The sequence below is a fragment of the Vipera berus genome (genome assembly GCF_964194415.1).
Source record: "Vipera berus genome assembly, chromosome: 1".
Lineage (NCBI taxonomy): Eukaryota > Metazoa > Chordata > Lepidosauria > Squamata > Viperidae > Vipera > Vipera berus.
The window spans coordinates 28,348,417-28,365,291 of NC_138202.1; the positions used below are offsets into that span (position 1 = coordinate 28,348,417).

The 16,875-nt window shown below is 48.7% G+C and overlaps 1 protein-coding gene across 2 annotated transcripts; it reads right to left on the reverse strand.

The window, feature by feature from the left end:
- Positions 1-7,163: 7,163 nt before the first annotated feature.
- LOC308665961 (homeobox protein SIX1) lies at positions 7,164-16,412 on the reverse strand. Of its 2 annotated transcripts, none has more exons than XM_081324362.1 (2): positions 15,227-16,412; positions 7,164-8,762 (listed from the first exon to the last, which is right to left on the reverse strand). In XM_081324362.1, exons 1-2 carry the CDS (start codon positions 15,784-15,786, stop codon positions 8,471-8,473), a joined length of 852 nt encoding a protein of 283 aa, XP_081180488.1. In that variant the 5' UTR covers positions 15,787-16,412; the 3' UTR covers positions 7,164-8,470. The 2 variants fall into 2 exon arrangements, with proteins under 2 accessions (XP_081180488.1, XP_081180489.1); XM_081324363.1 differs by having other exon boundaries at positions 8,591-8,762; positions 15,286-16,412.
- Between the last annotated feature and the right edge of the window lie 463 nt (positions 16,413-16,875).

Below are 16,875 nucleotides of genomic sequence, written 5' to 3' on the forward strand. Positions count from 1 at the left end.
GTGGTTCAGGGTTGAACTATGAGGTCTTTGGTGGTGTCTGGGCTTGGCTGTTTTCTTGCAGATATATCATAAGCCAACTAGGTAACATCACTGCTAAAGGGAGTTTTGCTTATTCCAGGTGTGGTCTGACTAACGCAGCATAAAGTAGAACTCACATCACATGAATCCAGGATTACACCAATGTTGATGCAGCCCATGAGTGTATTAATTCTTTGGAGAGCTGCACTACACTGCTGGCTCATGCTTGGTCTATCAGGACACAAGATCCTTTGCACAAGTTCTACTGACAAGACAGATGCAACTTACCTTACACATCTGTTTTGTGCATCTGTTTTTTTCCTTATCTTAAATGCAAAACTCCACATTTCTCAATACTAAACTGCATTTTGTTGGATAGGGCCCAATGTTCAAATCTATCAAGATCTTTCTGAATCTTGAGCTTGTCTATTGATGAGTCAGTAATCCACCCTAGCTTTGGGTCATCATCAGGTTCAACTCCTTCACCTTTTATGAAAAGGTTGAGGAGCACTGGGCCCAGGATAGAACCCTGAAGTACCTTCCTGGATTCTTGCCTCCAGGTAATCATAGAGGACAAGAATCATGTGGCAGCTACAGGTATTCAATCTGTTGTGAATCTAAATATTTGGTACTGTGACCAATTATTTCATATTGTTTGACTTTATAAGATACTATATCTTTGATAGTGCACTACCCTATCAGCATTACTTGATCTAGTCTAATCTAGTCATTTTGTCAAAAAGGAAGAAAGGAGAGAGAGAGAGAGAGAGAGAGAGAGAAAGAGAGAGAGAAAGAGAGAGAAGGAAAGAGAGGGAAAGAAAGAGAAAGAAAAAGAAAGAAAGAAAGAAAGAAAGAAAGAAAGAAAAGAAAAGAAAAGAAAAGAAAAGAAAAGAAAAGAAAAGAAAAGAAAAGAAAAGAAAAGAAAAAGATTTGTTTGGCATGACCAGTTTTTACAAACCCATGCTTGCTTCTGTAACCTGGAGGAAGCTGATTATCTAGATCCATACCAATCGGGTTTCAGACCCGGGCACAGCACGGAGACAGCATTGGTCGCACTGGTGAATGATCTCTGGCGGGCCCGAGATAGAGGTTATTCCTCTGTCCTGGTCCTATTAGATCTATCAGCAGCTTTTGATACCATCGACCATGGTATCTTACTGCGTCATCTTGAGGGGCTGGGAGTGGGAGGCACCGTTCTGCGGTGGTTCTCCTCCTACCTCTCGGACCGTTCGCAGACGGTGTTGGCAGGAGGGCAGAGGTCAAGCCCTAGGCCTCTTAGTTGTGGAGTGCCTCAGGGTTCGGTGCTCTCGCCCCTCCTGTTCAACATCTATATGAAGCCGCTGGGAGAGATCATCCGTAGCTTCGGGGTGAAATATCATCAATATGCTGATGATACCCAGCTATTCATCTCCACCCCAAACCAACCCAGTGATGCCCTCGATGTGATGTCCCGTTGCCTGGAAGCGGTACAGATTTGGATGGGAGAAAACAGGCTTCGACTCAACCCGGCCAAGACTGAGTGGCTGTACATACCGTCATCTCGTTTAGTCCAAGAGGTTCCATCTCTGACTATAGGAGGAGAGATGTTACCTCCCATTGATAGAGCACGCAATCTGGGCGTCCTCCTAGATTCACGACTCAGTTTTGAAGATCATATTGGAGCCGTGGCTAGGGGGGCATTTGCACAGATTCGTCTTATATACCAATTGTGCCCCTTTTTGGACCGAGATGCCCTACGTACAGTCACCCACGCACTCGTTACCTCCCGTATTGATTACTGTAATGCTCTCTACATGGGGCTGCCCTTGAAGACCACCCGGAGGCTTCAGCTGGTGCAGAATGCAGCTGCACGGGTTGTGATGGGAGCACCCCGATACTCCCATATTACACCCCTCCTGCGTGAGCTGCATTGGCTACCAGTTACCCTCCGGGTGAGATTTAAGGTGCTGGTACTTACCTTTAAAGCCCTACATGGCTTAGGTCCGGGATACTTGCAGGACCATCTGCTGCCGGGAACAAATTCCCATCGTCCAGTACGCTCACACAGAGAAGGCCTCCTCAGGGTACCGTCAGCTAGGCAATGTCGGCTGGCGACCCCCAGGGGGAGGGCCTTCTCTGTGGGAGCGCCAGCCCTATGGAATCAGCTCCCCCCTGAGCTTCGGATGGCCCAAAACCTCCAATCCTTTCGCCGCGGCCTCAAAACACTCCTGTTCCACCAGGCTGACCTGGACTGACAAGCATTTTAATTAATTTATATTTAGAATTTTTAATTTATTTTTTAATTCTTTAATTTTAATTTATTGCACAGATGATTTCAATTTTATTTTTATCTTGATTTCTGTACTTATTATATGTTTTGTTGTTAGCCGCCCTGAGTCCTTCGGGAGATAGGGCGGGATATAAATCCCATCAATAAATAAATAAATAAATAATACCTTTTTAAATACTTGCAAACCCATCCTATGATGATATCTTTGAGCTATCTGGTCTGGACTGAGGGGTTTTAATGTTTTTAAATTGTGATTTTAATTTTTTGGGGCTAGACTTAATTTAATTTTATTTTAATTTTATATTGTATTGTTTTTAAATTTTGCCTTGTAAACCGCCCTGAGTCCTTCGGGAGTAGGGCGGTATATAAACCGAATTAATAAATAAATAAAATAAATATTTTGCAGGATTTCCCCAAAGTGTTGCTCTCAAGCCGATTGATTTGTAGTTTCCTGGATTGACTTTTTTCCATTGTTTTAAAGAACGGAGCATCATCAGCTCTAAATGCTTCATTCCTCATTAAGGTTTATAACTGTGGAAATATTTTATCACCGTGATATTGCTTTGAGGAGGCTTGATCCAACCAAAGAAGCATTTAACGTTTTCCACAAATTCCAAAGGCAAGCTATTAAGCATTTAATATTTCCAAATGGAAGGAATTAATATATATTTAAAATGGGAAAAATGAAGAGATAGAGATAAAGTAGATAGATAGATAGATAGATAGATAGATAGATAGATAGATAGATAGATAGATAGATAGATAGATAGATAGATAGATAGATTGATTCTGAAAATCCTCGTTATTTTTTCATCTGTTTTTCACCATTTCTTCCGCCTCCTCAGAGGCGAGAATATTCGCCCCGTTGCCTTTTGTAGAAACTCGAGAGGGCTGTAATTACTCCCCCCTAAACAAAACAAAAACTTCCCCCCGACTCTCGGCGAAGGCGAGCTAATCCTTCTCCCGGCCCTCTTGCCAGCTACCTCCATTCCGGTGGGAGAAGCCAGCGGCGCTGCCGGCGAAGGGTCCACCCAGCTCTTCGCTTGGAGACAAGGTGCGAAAACGGATTGACAAGTCACTTGTGGGAAAAAGCCAAAGCCGGGACGCGGTGCCTCTATGGGGGGGAGACGAGAGACAAGTTTTCGATATGGGTGTCATTCAGTTTTGAAAGGGGTTTTATGATTCCTATTGCTTGACTCGTAGTGCAACCCGGCTGAGTTTACACGAGCATGCTTTCTCGTCCGTTCTGCTTGGGTTCTTGGAGGCTACATTTCGGCGGCCCTGCGGATCGCTCCGGTGCTTATCTCGCAGGCCAGAAAGCCTTAAAGAAGGCGCCAGATCAACACGAGGTGCCCCTCTCTCCCGCAGCGGGTCGGCCTTCCGCTGTCTAGGCCCGGGGAGAGCAAGCAGAGCAGCCACTAGATCAGGGGTCTTCAAACTTGGCCCTTTTATGACTTGTGGACTTCAACTCCCAGAATTCCTCAGCCAGCAAAGCTGGCTGAGGAATTCTGGGAGTTGAAGTCCACAAGTCATAAAAGGGCCAAGTTTGAAGACCCCTGCACTAGATAAACAAGGACTTAATGGTGCAAAACGCTAACAGGGGAGACGCGGGTCATTAGCCCCGAGGCGGAAACGGAGGCGGGGGCAGATCTGGAGCCGGGCTGGAAAGGCAAGCTAGCTGGGCAATCGGGTCTCTCTTCTTAACAGGGTTGAGAATGAACTCGGGGCTCCCGAGGCAGCTCCTGGCCCCGACCGTAAGGGAAAGGCTGGCCGGAGGGCCGCTGGGCAGACTCGGAGCCGAAGGGATGCTGCGAGCGAAGGCCAGAGGTTGCGGTCCCAGCGCGCTTCCTTGGCCGTCGGGAGTCCTGGTGTGAAAAGGACGGCGAGTGGTAGAGGGGTGTTGTATCTGGGGAAGCGGGCAGCGAGGCTGCGAGCCTAGGACTTGAGAAAGCTCCGCCCTGGAGGAGAACTACTTTCTAAACCGGCGTCCAGAGCCTTCCGCGATTCTCCCTTAGTGGCGATTTATAAATAAATAAACGTATCGCGTTTGGACGCGATTCAGGCCTCGCGGGAGGCAATTGCTGGGGTCCTCCTACCTCCGCAGAGAGGCGACCGGGTAACCCGGGTCAGAAATGGCCACCAAGATCCTAACTGTTGAGGCAGGGAAACTCGCCCGCCCCACCCCCCAAAAATAAAAAATCCTAGAAAAAGAAGACCAATAGATAATTTCATGAAGTTTGGAAGGCTTTCTGCTCCTTCTTTACAAGGCCAGGGATTTGCAAGGCCTAGAGCAGACATGTCAAACACAAGGCCTGGGGGCCGGATCCGGCCCGCGAAGTGGTTTCATGTGGCCCGCAAAGCCATCCTGGAAACAGTGAGGGAATGGCCCCCACTGCCTTGGCCCTGGCCCAGAGACCCTCCTTCTGCCAGAGACCCTCAGATCTGTCCCACTCCTGCCCAGGCCCCCATAGGCACCCTTGATGCGAACGATGTAGAGTTGGCCACGCCCACCCAGTAGGCCATATGCACTCTAGCCATGCCCACCCTGGCCATACCCACCCGGCCCCCTGAGGGCAACCGCAATGCTGATGCGGCCCTCAATGAAATCGAGTTTGACACCCCTGGCCAAGAGAGTGGGCAAAGAAAAATTGCATTGATGCAGGAGGAAAGGAGGACAGAAGGGGTGTGGGGGGGGCAGTTTAAATGATCCCTCCCTCTGGGGCTTTCCAGGGCCTGAATAAAACTCCATCACTACACCATGTCAAGATAACCTAGGACAGTGGTGGCAAACCTATGGCACGCGTGCCAGAGGCGGCACTCAGAGTCCTCTTTGTGGGCACACATGCCATGCCTCGGAGATGGCAACCGTCCCTCTTCAACCATCCACCCGAGGTCCCACGTGGCCGGATGCATCCCGGCACGGCTGGTTTCCCTCCCCACATCCCGTCCCTCCTGGCCGCGCATGCTCTCCTTTTCCTGGGCACAACCCACTGCATTGCCTCCTCAGCTGTCCGCCAGCTGTCCAGCTCAGAGGCAGCTTCTCTGAACTGCTGGCGGTGGGCTGTGATGCTCCAGAGTGCACTTGGTCAAGGAGCCGGTAGGCTCTGGCTGCTGAAGGACACCGTCAGCCCCCATGCGCTCGCTGGCCTCTGTGTGCAGGGGCCAATGGTGTCAGGCAGCAGCTGGCCTGGCCCCTGCCTTGCCTTGCCCCGTGGCAATGGCACTCCCATCCTGCTTCGCCTCACCCCGCAGGATGAGCCTCCTGCCCACCACCCCACCTGCCAGAGACCCCATGGATGTCCCCCAATCCTGTCCGGCCCCCACAGGCGTCCCTCCCCACGAGCAACATCGAGGTGACCACGCCCACTTTGGCCACACCCACCCAGTCTTGCCATGACCACCACAGCCACGCCCACTCAGTGGGCCACATCCCACCTGGCACCCGGTGATAAATAAGTGGGTTTTGGGTTGCAGTTTGGGCACTCAGTCTCCAAAAGGTTCGCCATCACTGCTCTAGCGTTTAGCTTGCACTTTGAATAGGGCATTACTGGAGTCCCAGTTTGTCTCCCCTACAGATGCGCTCCTCAGTGCTCCATATGTTCCAGGCAATATGCTGAAAGCCAGCATTTTTAAACTAGTTTTTGTTCAAGCCATCATGGTCTGCTCTAGGTATCATAATGGCTGGGTTGCATATATGAGGCAGCCAAAAACAAACTTAGCATACTGAGGTTTCAGCCGGGGAGCCCTCCTGCTCTGTTGGGAACAATCCTGGCAGGGCTGTGTAGTGGGGAAGAGGAAACAAGGCCTTTTTGAGAATCTGTGCAAAAGAAAACCCCTCCCTCCACCCAGGTGAGAAGTTCTACCCAGAAGCCTCACCTACTTTAGTCAGCCAAGGAAATCTCAGGACAGGGAAGCTGTAAAGCTATAGCCCATCCTTGACCTTTATTTTAATTCAATTTAAAAAACAAACAAACTTGTTCCTCCAGTGTGTGCTTACTAGGAAGAATGTATCAACATGCTAAACCCAGGTTCGGAAACTAAATCACTAGTAATGAATTCCCACAATATCCAAACTGTAGTTGCATTCACAGAACAGAGTATTATCCTAAGCAAACACATAGCTTAGCACAGTGTGAGAATGGGTCTGCTCGGTGCCTTAGTTTGTTGACTCAAATGTGCATAACGATGAGGGCGGGGGGGGGGGGCTTGTTATGCAGTATCTGAACTGCCATCCTGCTAAATGACCAATTGCTTTTGCTTTGCATGTACATGAGAGCTTCTGCACTGGAGACAAATTCCTTGTGTGTCTGATCACACTTGGCCAAATAAAGTATTCTAATTCTCCCCTATTGAGACCATAAAAAATGTCAATGGGCATAATAGTCCAGTTACTATAGGTAATATGAATTTCATACTAAGTCGGTGCCTTTATTAGGCCAACTGGGGGCTTACAAAATGGTGCTCATATTTCAAAATCCTCTTCACCAAACAAGATAATTTCAAAGCAGGATAAACGAACAGAAGAAATCCCCCTGAATTCCAAGACTAACCTGCCACAGACATGGACCAAAGGCCAACCTCATTTCTTCTGCTGCACCTTTTACTGCCTAATGAAAAGGAAATTCAAAAACTTGCATGTTTTGTAAGTTCCACCTGGTCCCAAAAGAAGAGGGGGCATCAATGTTTATTCTCTCTGAATAAAGGTTATTTCGTTTGCCTTAAGGGAGGAGGAAAAAGAAAGAAGATTTCAAAAGTATCCCAGACTCCTTTGTTTGAAGAAGAGGCTTGGAGTCTTATCTCCACGTTTTCCTGAACAAGGCCTTCACTGAAACTTGAGGAAATTCCTCTGGAGTAAATATAGCCCCCAACCTGAATGACTTTTAGGCATAGAAAGTGTAGCAGAAGGGGGGGAGAGAGCAGAGAATACACATTGACTATTATCCAATTATAAATAACATTAAGAGTCTTATCAGTCTTATCAAGTTTAATTTAGATTTCTGTGGGTACAAGAAACCTGGAAATGAAAGCACATGCTACTAGCGGTAATCAAATTGCCAGTTGATTTCTCAAGCCAAACTATATGGGAAAAAGACGAAGAGAGACAGACAGAAATAAAACCTAGAAAAAGAGTCTGGATTATGAAAGATGTCCAGGTAAGTGGAACAACTTTTGTTGTTGCTATTATAAAAAAAAAATCACACAGATTCATTTCCAAAATTCACCGTAAACAGAAAAATCACCGACATGACATTACTCTCATAAAATTTTAATCTAACCTAAAGGGCTCACACCTCTGCATTAAGACATAGGCACTTGACATTCTTCAGCTAATACTGCATCGTTTCCCTGTTTTTTTTAAAGCTACTTCAAATCTTTTCAGAAATCTAAGCCTGACCAAAAAGAAAAATGTAAACTTAATTTGCCCTCTCCAAATCTCCCTTTTAGAATTCATTTTTGGTACTTTATACCCTCTCTTTATTACCCCAAAATTCAAGCCAAGATAACTACCCACCACCACCTATTAAAATATATCACTAAGCCCTTAGTGGAAAGTAAAGGCCCCCTTCCTATATGAGCTGTTTTACCAGCCCCATTTACCGTAGCAAACCTCTGAGTAAGCATGCATGGATTTGCTTCGCCAACTTCATTTAGTGTAATGGGCCTTATTTTTGAGTAAGGATGCTTAGGATTCTGCTATAAAATATTTGCCTTCTTTTCTTCCTCTAGGAAACAAAAGGATAGGACACAGTCCAAGTTAAAATCCACAGTGCTTAAATCTCTCTTTGAAATTGATGGATTCTAAGTGCTTAACTTGGCTTGGTGATGCTCCCTGTCCTTTTAAATAAAATGCAACAACCTGTCATTCCGACTCAGGAAAGATTAAGTCAATGGAAAAGAATGCAACGGAGGGATGACACCAAGGATTGCCCCACAAATGCATCGAAAGGTGGATGTTCTCCCTTTGTTTGGCTGCCCGTAAGATGGTTTAGCAAGAGAGGTGTTGCATAAAGAGAAATGGAAACTGGATGATTTAGAAGCAATTTTTAAAAGTCATTTTAAAAACCACCAGGAACATTCTGGGGGGAAAAAACGGGGGGGGAAGATGTAGGGGAGGGGGAGGAAAAAAAATGTATGACACAGTTCCCTTATTTACAAGCCCCACCTTGCGTGGGGGGGACGAACTCATGAGCCCAGGTCCACCAAGCTGGAAGTGAGAGGGCCTAGGAGGGATTCCTGCAGCTGGTGCTGGTGAGGCTGGAGGCCGTGGGCTGGCTGTGAGGCAGTTAAGCCGGTCAAGGAATAGCTGGAGTTCCTGGCATGGCTCAGATTGCCCTGGAGCAGGAGAATGTTCTGATCCGGACTTTGGGGGGGCGAAAACTCCTCTTCAGAACTGGAGATGAGTGGCTTGGCCCCATCCAGAGGAGACAGCTGGTTCTGTTTGTTGGTAGATGCATTGTTGTTTTCAGTATTTTCTCTGGGAAGGGAGGTGAGAAAGGAGAAATTAGTTATACGCCAAACTGGTTACATAATGGAGTGAAGGAGGGGTGGTGGTGGAACAGTAACGGCTAGGAAAGCCTTTCCCAACCTCAAACTCTCCAGAAAGATGGGTGCTACACATCCCAGGATTCCTGGCAAATCCCCGAGACATCTGGAGGGTTGGTTAGGGAAGGCTGGCCTAAATGCAAAATCCATTAATGTAAATGTAATTATCAGATCTCTGCAAAATTTCAGCCCTCGGAAATAAACTTGGATGGAACTTTACATTTTTAAAAACTCTCTTTCCTCAAAGATATATTTTATACATAGAAATCCCACCAAGTTTAGACAACATTAGGCATCACAGTACATTTTTATTTCCTCCAAGACACATCTCTCTCCCCCCCTCTCCCCCCCCGTTTACTTGCAAAGAAAGATTACATAGAATTCCTGCTGTACATATAACAGAATAACAGAGTGGGGAGGGACCTTGGAGGTCTTCAGCTTTCAGAGGAATGGCTGTCCAATCTCTTCTTAAAGACTTCCAGTATCGGAGCACCCACAGCTTCTGGAGGCAAGTCATTCCACTGACTAATTGTTCTGATTGTCAGGAATTGAGCTGTTTCTTCTGTGATTCACTCCAAATAAAGGTATATTGTGTTCAGTGAGATTTGCTGCCCCATAAGAACACTGCACGAATGCCTTTAGAAAAAACTTACCGGGGAGCCTACTGTAGACCTTTTGAAAATGTCCCTAAAATCCCAGGTTTCCCTTTAATTCTTCTATTGGTAAATGAATCTACTCGAAATTGTAGAATCGTAGTCATATATCATTTAATTAATACAATTAGTTAATATTAATTAGTGTTTAATTAGTATGATCACACCAATTATTTCATTATCTTAGGGTTGGAAAGAGGCAATGGCTTCAATCTGCAAGATGAAAACGACAAAAACTTGAACAACACCAAGCCAAACTCGCTAAAGCCTAGAGCCACTTGCTGAAGTCCTAAAAGCAGCTGTTTTGGAGGGGAGCCCTATTGAGAGAACAGGAATTGCTTCGAAATTGTTTTCAGTTGAACTAACCGAAAGCAAAAGAAAAAAAAGGGAGGCAAAGAAAACGCTTTTGAAATACAGAAATTTATGAAACCAATCTAGGAAATAATCATCTTTCAGAAAACAAAAGTGAAAATCCACCTATGCTTCAGCCTCAGGGCCTTGCAGGGCCTTGTGCCTAGAAAGAAGTCCTGCTAATATCTGATTTCCAGATAACTGATTGCAGAGTTAAAATCACTGTGAGACATAACGTCCAAATTCTTTGATTAAGAAGACTTTTACTACGCTGTAACTTACGTATTGTCTTCTATTATACAATAATATTAAACAACTTACAAAAATATCATTTTTTTAAAAAAAAGTGCCATTAACTTTTTTTTTTAAAAAAAAAATCCGAATGCTAGGAAAGGAAGTTTAGAGTCGTGCCTGCCATTATATTCTGAGCCTCTTAAAGTTTTCATGAGGAAAAAAAAAACCCTCTTCCAACTTAAGAAGTTATTTCCAAGGAAAGCATCTCAGGAGGGCAACAGGGAACTTTTCTCCCACCCGAAGTTTCAGTCAGGGATGGAAAACTCTCCCTTTGTTTTTTTTTCCTTTTGCAAGCCGACCAAGAAGAAAGCCTCACTGCCTGAACTAACTGGATTCGGGCATCTGAACGAGCTTAGATCTGAGATCTAACTGTGCCTTCGGGTGCCACAACACTCCTCATTTTAACACACATCTTGGCTGGAGAAGGAAGGATTTGGGAAGCTGTACTACTAGGCACCCTCCAAACTTCAGGGGGGGGGGTGTTGTGGGTCCAGAAAACTTGGCCTTTCAACTTTAGGAAAGTTAATTGCTGGTGGTGGGGGGGGAGGGAAGTCGCCCTTTATTATCCAGGTCACAAAAGACATTCTGGGTGTATACCGGATAGCTCAAGAGCGTTTAGCTGGAAGGGAGTCCCACTGCATTTTTCAGGTTACTCCCAAACCTCATGGGGAGAGACCCCCTAACTCCCCGGCAGATGTGTATTATCTCCACGACTTTTGAACCCAGGTGAAGATGCGTGGGAGCCTATTTGCAAACATGGCCGAGTCACCCAGCTGCAAGAGCCAGTGATCACAGGAGCTTCTTGGGCGATGAGGGAGAAAGCTGGGCGGTTGCTCCTTTTGCAACCAGGAACTTCGTGGTCTTCCCTTCCCAGCTTGTGCTCCTGAAGACCGGCTGCCAAACTCTGTGCCTGGGGAGCTGCGTGTCGGATTAAACTGAGTTCCCCAAAGACTCGAGGGATTCAAAAGGCAGTGAACGAATCACAGAGACGTCACAAGAAGCTCTGAATTCTTCTCCCTTTGGGGGGCACATTCCGCACGGCGGCGGCGTATCTTCCCCGTCGGCCAATGTCATCCTTGCAGGTGTGAGTTATTTTAAGAAAGAAGTGCAGAAGTTGAAGGCTAGGCTTGGCTTCCCAAGGCAATACAATCTGCATCTTGGATGGAGACCAGACGGCCGAAGGTCCCGCTCCGCCTGCCTCCATTCATCCCTAGGCTGCGCTGCCATTTTTGAGCCGCATCGATTCCAGTATATCCCCAAGACGGATCCGAATCTCGCAAAGTGGTGCTTTGAGAGAGAGCTTGCTCTCCAAGCGCGACAGCCTATAAGGCGCTTTGAGTGGGGAGGCTGGATCGTGCCCACGGCTCCAGCGGGGACTCGGAAGCTGCTCGGAGAAAAAGAGGAGCAAACAAACAAAACAAACTCTTTCCCGGGTCTTCTGCAGAGAAATTGACTTTTTTCCTCCCTTCAGGACTTCATCATTTGGCTGCCAGTTTAAGATGGCTGCACTAAGCTGTCGCAGCCCGAATTAGGCCGCTTTAGCGATGAGCTTTAGATGTTAAATTGTCCATAGCACAGCAAAGCTGCAGTCTCTATAGAGCTGAGAGGCCGGGAGAAATGCAACAAATTTTAATCATGGGATGATTTTTTTTTTAAAAGTAAACCAATGTTAAGGCCCTTATTTCAAATAACGCATTTATCTAGGAGTGGGGGCGGGTTCCGAAAAGCTAAAACTGAAGTAAGTGGCAGTTTATCTAGGTTTTAAATAGACGGAACTTTGACAGCACGTCTGAAGATGCTGTCAGATGGTGGAATCCCTTGTTTCTACGATTCCATTTCCTACCTCTCCCGTTCATATGAGCAGAGCAACGTGTGGGATGAGTGCGTGCACCAAAAGCGGTGTGAAAACATCTTTATCGACGAATACAATGTACGTACTTAGTGAAAAATAGCCCATCTTTGCAAGCTGGAGCACTAGACTCGCTGTATTTGCCCCGAAATTAAGGCCGAGTCCGGTTAAAACAGCTACAATTTACGTGTAAAAAATGTTTTTGGGCGTAGCCCGACCATGCGCTGCGTTTGTTGAGAGTTCGCGGGAATTTTTCACCATGGTGCGCACACTGAAGGATTTCGGGCCCAATACGCGACATTCTGCCGTCTTTCCTCTCCGTTTCTAAACACGTTGTGTGTTTTTTTTGCTCAAGAACCGTGCCTCTGCTTGCTCTGCGTGCCCAAGACTTTCCAACTGTATCCGAACTATATCGACGATCTGAATTCCTTCTACAGACGAGTAGTAGGTACTGTCGAAAGGGTTCTCCAACGATTCCGAAATAAGGCGCGTAGCGTCACCTCTGAAAAGCCAACCGCGCAGCTCCGCGTCCCCTCGGGAAATCCCCCTGTGGAGTCCGCGTCGCCCTTGTAGAGAAAGCCAGGGGAGGGGGGGGGGGCTACTTTCCAGAGGCCATCCTCAAGAAGAAGGACGTGAGACCGTTTCCCCCCAAGTGCTCCAGTCCGCAGAGATTCGGAGATTAAAAGGATCGAAAGAGCCACGGCTGGCTGGCGAGGCAACCCGAGGTCCCTTCCTGTCTTCAGGGCTGTAGTCCGCCGCTGATTCGGGTGGTGGTGGTCTAACGCCAGATCTCCTGGTTCGCAGAGCCCAACTGTAGCCCCCTGAGCCTCCTTTTCCTTCCCCCCCCCCTTGTAATTGTTCCTGCAGCGCTGTGGTCTTCTTCAACCTGGTCTTGGTCAGATGTGCAAGGACTACAATCACCAAAATTCCCAGGTCAGGCTGCCTGGGAACCCAGGGAGCAGTAGCCCCAACACATCTGGAGGACATCAAGTTGATAAAGGTTGTTGGGAGGGTGCCCCTCTATTACCCACCAGGCTCTACACACACACACACACTTGTCACTTGTTCCTCCCTCCCTGGGCCTGTCCGTATCATATTGAACAAAACTGAGGGCCCAGCCTCCGAGGGGAAAGATTTGGAAATAGAAGTCCCTGGATTTCGCCTTGAGATATTAGAACAAATCTTGGGTGGGGAAGGTCTGGGACCCATCAGTGCGACTGACACCCTAATCCTAAACACATGTAAACCATCTTAAAGTTAAGCACTTCCATTTAACTGGGGGATGGCTCTGGCTGGGTCTGACGGGAAGAGAGCCGGCTTTCACCACTGTGACCACGTCCCTTCTCTTGCCTTCCAGGTGACAGGAGACTGAGGAGCCTCTGGCCGAGTTCCTCCGAGTTCCAGGAGTGAGCAAAAGCAGGCTTAGGAGTGCAGGCTGGAAGTATCCCCAGAGAAGCCTCTGGGCCTTTTCTGGAGATGACCTCCCCAATCTAACCTTTAGCTGCCTTAAAAAGCCAGAAAAACAAAGCAGCTCCTTCAAATCTTATGGCCTTTCTCCAAGGCTGCAGTGCAGAGTGGGAAGTGAATATCCCTTCCGGCTCCTTCTTTCCCAAGTTTTAAAATCACAAAATCTAAAACTGAGATAGCTCCATCTTTTCTTTTTGCTTGATGATGATGATGATACCAATCATCACCACTACTACCATCGCCATCAGGGAAATGTTAGCTTGCACACTCACTTTCTGGTTTTTATATTTGGCTTTCAAATCATGCCCTACTGGAGCATAATAAGCCAGGCTGGAGACTGTGCTTCTAGTAGAAACACCCAGGGCTATAAAGAGATGAATCCTATTTGAGGCTGTTATTTCTAGCCGCCAAGGGAAGATTGCCACTCAAGACTAGAAGGCAGGCAAGCAGTATATCCTCTGGCAGAAGAAGTGGAGTTGGGAAGCAATAGGCAGCATCCAGGGGCAGGTGGCAAGAACCAAAAAATTAGGAAAGAATGGAAAGGAATCACTAGTGGACCAATGCTGGGGGTTGTGGGATGTGAAGACTATGGAGGCTACAAAGACATGAAGTGGTGGTCTGTGAGGGGGCTGCTTTGCTTGGCTGGGTCCTCCCGGAAGAAGCCTAACAACACACTTCTGTTTGCGCTGTATGTTGGAACAATACCTGGGGGAAGGGAGAAGCACTAAGGAACATTAAAGATTTATATTCTGTCATGAGATGGTGTAAAGAAAATGTGTGTGTGTGGGGGGGGGTCATCTTTTCTCCCCACATGGAAAACTGAGAGCTCATTCCTGAATCCATCGATTCCAGAGCATTTCAAAACTGCATTGTAACACTTCGCTTTAGGATCCCCTTGCAAGGCAGGGATGGTTGAGGTGGAGAGACAATGCAAATACAATTAACTGACACCTCTCTAGTGCTGCTCCGTATTTAGAAACAAAGGCTGCACACGTTCTGCCCTGCCTGGATGTCCCTTACTTACTGCGTTATGATTCCCATCATTCCCGGCCAGCTGCTGAGGGTTTTGGAAGGTACAGTTCCACACATCTGGAGAGCACCAGATGGAGCTCTAGCGGTTCTATCCCGATTAAAGCTCAGGGCCCGCTGGTTTTTAAGGCACGAGGGTTAACTACACAACTCATCTGCCTCCTTACAGGCACAGCTATTAAACTAAAGTGCTGTTGGGTTTATGGGACACTTGCGCCTAAGTAAATAACGTGCAGGATCGTGGCCTAATCCCTTGTTAGTTAGTGGTGCAAGGAGGGGCGGTGAAATCGTTGCTTAGCAAACCAGCCAAGGGAAAGAACGCAGAAACTTTAGCGAAGGCTCGCCCTTCCAACGCGCTGACCAGGGTTAACCGGAGCAGGCCCTACACAATTCGCCCAGTTGCTTAGTTTTACGCAACGTATGGGGGCCCCCGGATGAGCGCAAGGATTGGATTCATACAACCCAAAGCCTCAAGCGAGCCAAAAACGCTACAGCCCTACGGCTGTGAAACGCCACGCCAGTCCAGATCATTAGCACCTCACATTATTTTGTTCTTGTTCCACGTTCGGGTGACAGGGTAATTCTTGCCCCATATCTACCTCGGCCGAGGAGCGTAAGATTTCTCGCGTGAAGGAAGGCCTCGGGGGAGATAGGCGGAACCTGCCCCGAAGCCCCTTCCCCGAGAGAGCTGCTGCTCTGGGGGCCGCCGAGATCTTTGTCCCCAGAAGAGTCCGAAGCACAAGCAGAACCCACCTCTCTTTCGCCTCTGCCGCTCGGTCGCGCTGCCTCCGGTTTTTAAACCAGTTGCTAACCTGGGTGGTGGTGAGGCCCGTGGCTTCGGCCAACTCCCTCTTCTCCCGGGGCGAAGGGTAAGGATTGTGCGCGTACCACTCCCGCAGGACGCCCCGGGACTTCTCCTTGAAGCAGTAACTGGTTTCCTCACCGTCCCAGATGGTCCTGGGCAGGGGAAATTTCCGCCGCACGCGGTATTTCCCGACGGCACCCAGCGGCCGACCCCGCAGCTTCTCGGCCTCCACGTAGTGCGCCTTGAGCCAGAGCTGCTGGAGTTTGGGGTGGTTGTGCGGAGAGAACTGGTGGCTCTCCAGGATCTTGTAGAGCTCGCGGAAGTTCCCCCGGTGAAAGGCCACCACCGCCTTGGCTTTGAGGACGCTCTCGTTCTTGTGCAAGTGGTCGCAGGCGGGCAGCGACCAGAGGAACCTGCCCAGCCGCTCCAGGTTGCCGCCCTGCTGCAAAACCTCGCAGACGCACGCCACTTGCTCCTGCGTGAAGCCGAAGGAGGGCAGCATCGACATGGCTCCGGGTCCGAGCTGCTGCTGCGCCGCCGCCACCCCTCAGCCCAAGTGCCGCCGGCTTAGCTGGCCGAAGGAAGCGGGGGGGGGGGGGGGAGGAGGGTTTTCCCGAAGAAGAGCCGGAGAAAAGTGGCGGCGCCGTCCCCGGCTGCTTCCCCGGGGCCGGCAGAAGCGGGAGCCGCGTCCGAGCGCCGGGATCTCCCAATCAGGCAGCCGGGACTCAGGAGAGGGAGCGTTGCCCCGCGCAGCAGAGGGCGGCGGCGGCGGCGGCGAGGAAATGGATGCTCTCGGCGAGTTTCTGCTGCCGGGGAAAGTTTTGCTGGGGTCCTCCCGCAGCCAGGCTTAAAGCCGCCTCGGCGTCCGGGCTCTTCTGATTGGACGCTTCCAGCGCCTATCGGAGCGCGCGCCCAGTCCAAGCGGCAGCAGCGGGAGCCAGAGAGCGAGCGGGCGAGCGGGCGCGGAGGCGGCCGCCCCGAGGCGGTCTCGGCTCAGCCTGGCGCTGAAGGGACTTTGCGGCGGAGCTGGGCTCGCTCGGCGCTCTAAGGCGCGGGCGCTCTGGTTGGAGCCGAGCGACTGACTGCCGGGGGAAAAGGGAAGCGAGCAGCTCGAGGTTTCTCTCTCTCTCTCTCTCTCTCTCTCACTCACTCTCTCTCTCTCCCCCTCCATCTGCCCCCAGAAAGGGAGACACGTCAGGACCTTGCAAGTTGAGCTGGTTCTCAAGTGTCAGCTAAGGGGAACGAAATTCTGTGCAAATCAATTATTGCAGACTTTAAAAGAAGAAGAAGAAGCCAACACCCACCGCCAGCCAGCCAGCTCACCCACCCCCTCTCTTCCCCCTCTTTTCCTCGGCCCATCACTTCTACCCATCCATCTAACCCTCCAGCCAACCAACCAACCAACTGGTCTCCTTCTCCTTTTCAAGATTCACTCGTTCTCGGTGAGCTCATATTTAATTACCTTAATGTTGTGAATGAATAAATGATGCCCCAGATGAATAGCTTATGGTATGCACTAAATAATTAAAAGAGCCTCATAACTTTGCCTTCAGAGGATTGGAGGTGGAGATTTTCCTAATCATAAAATTAATAATCA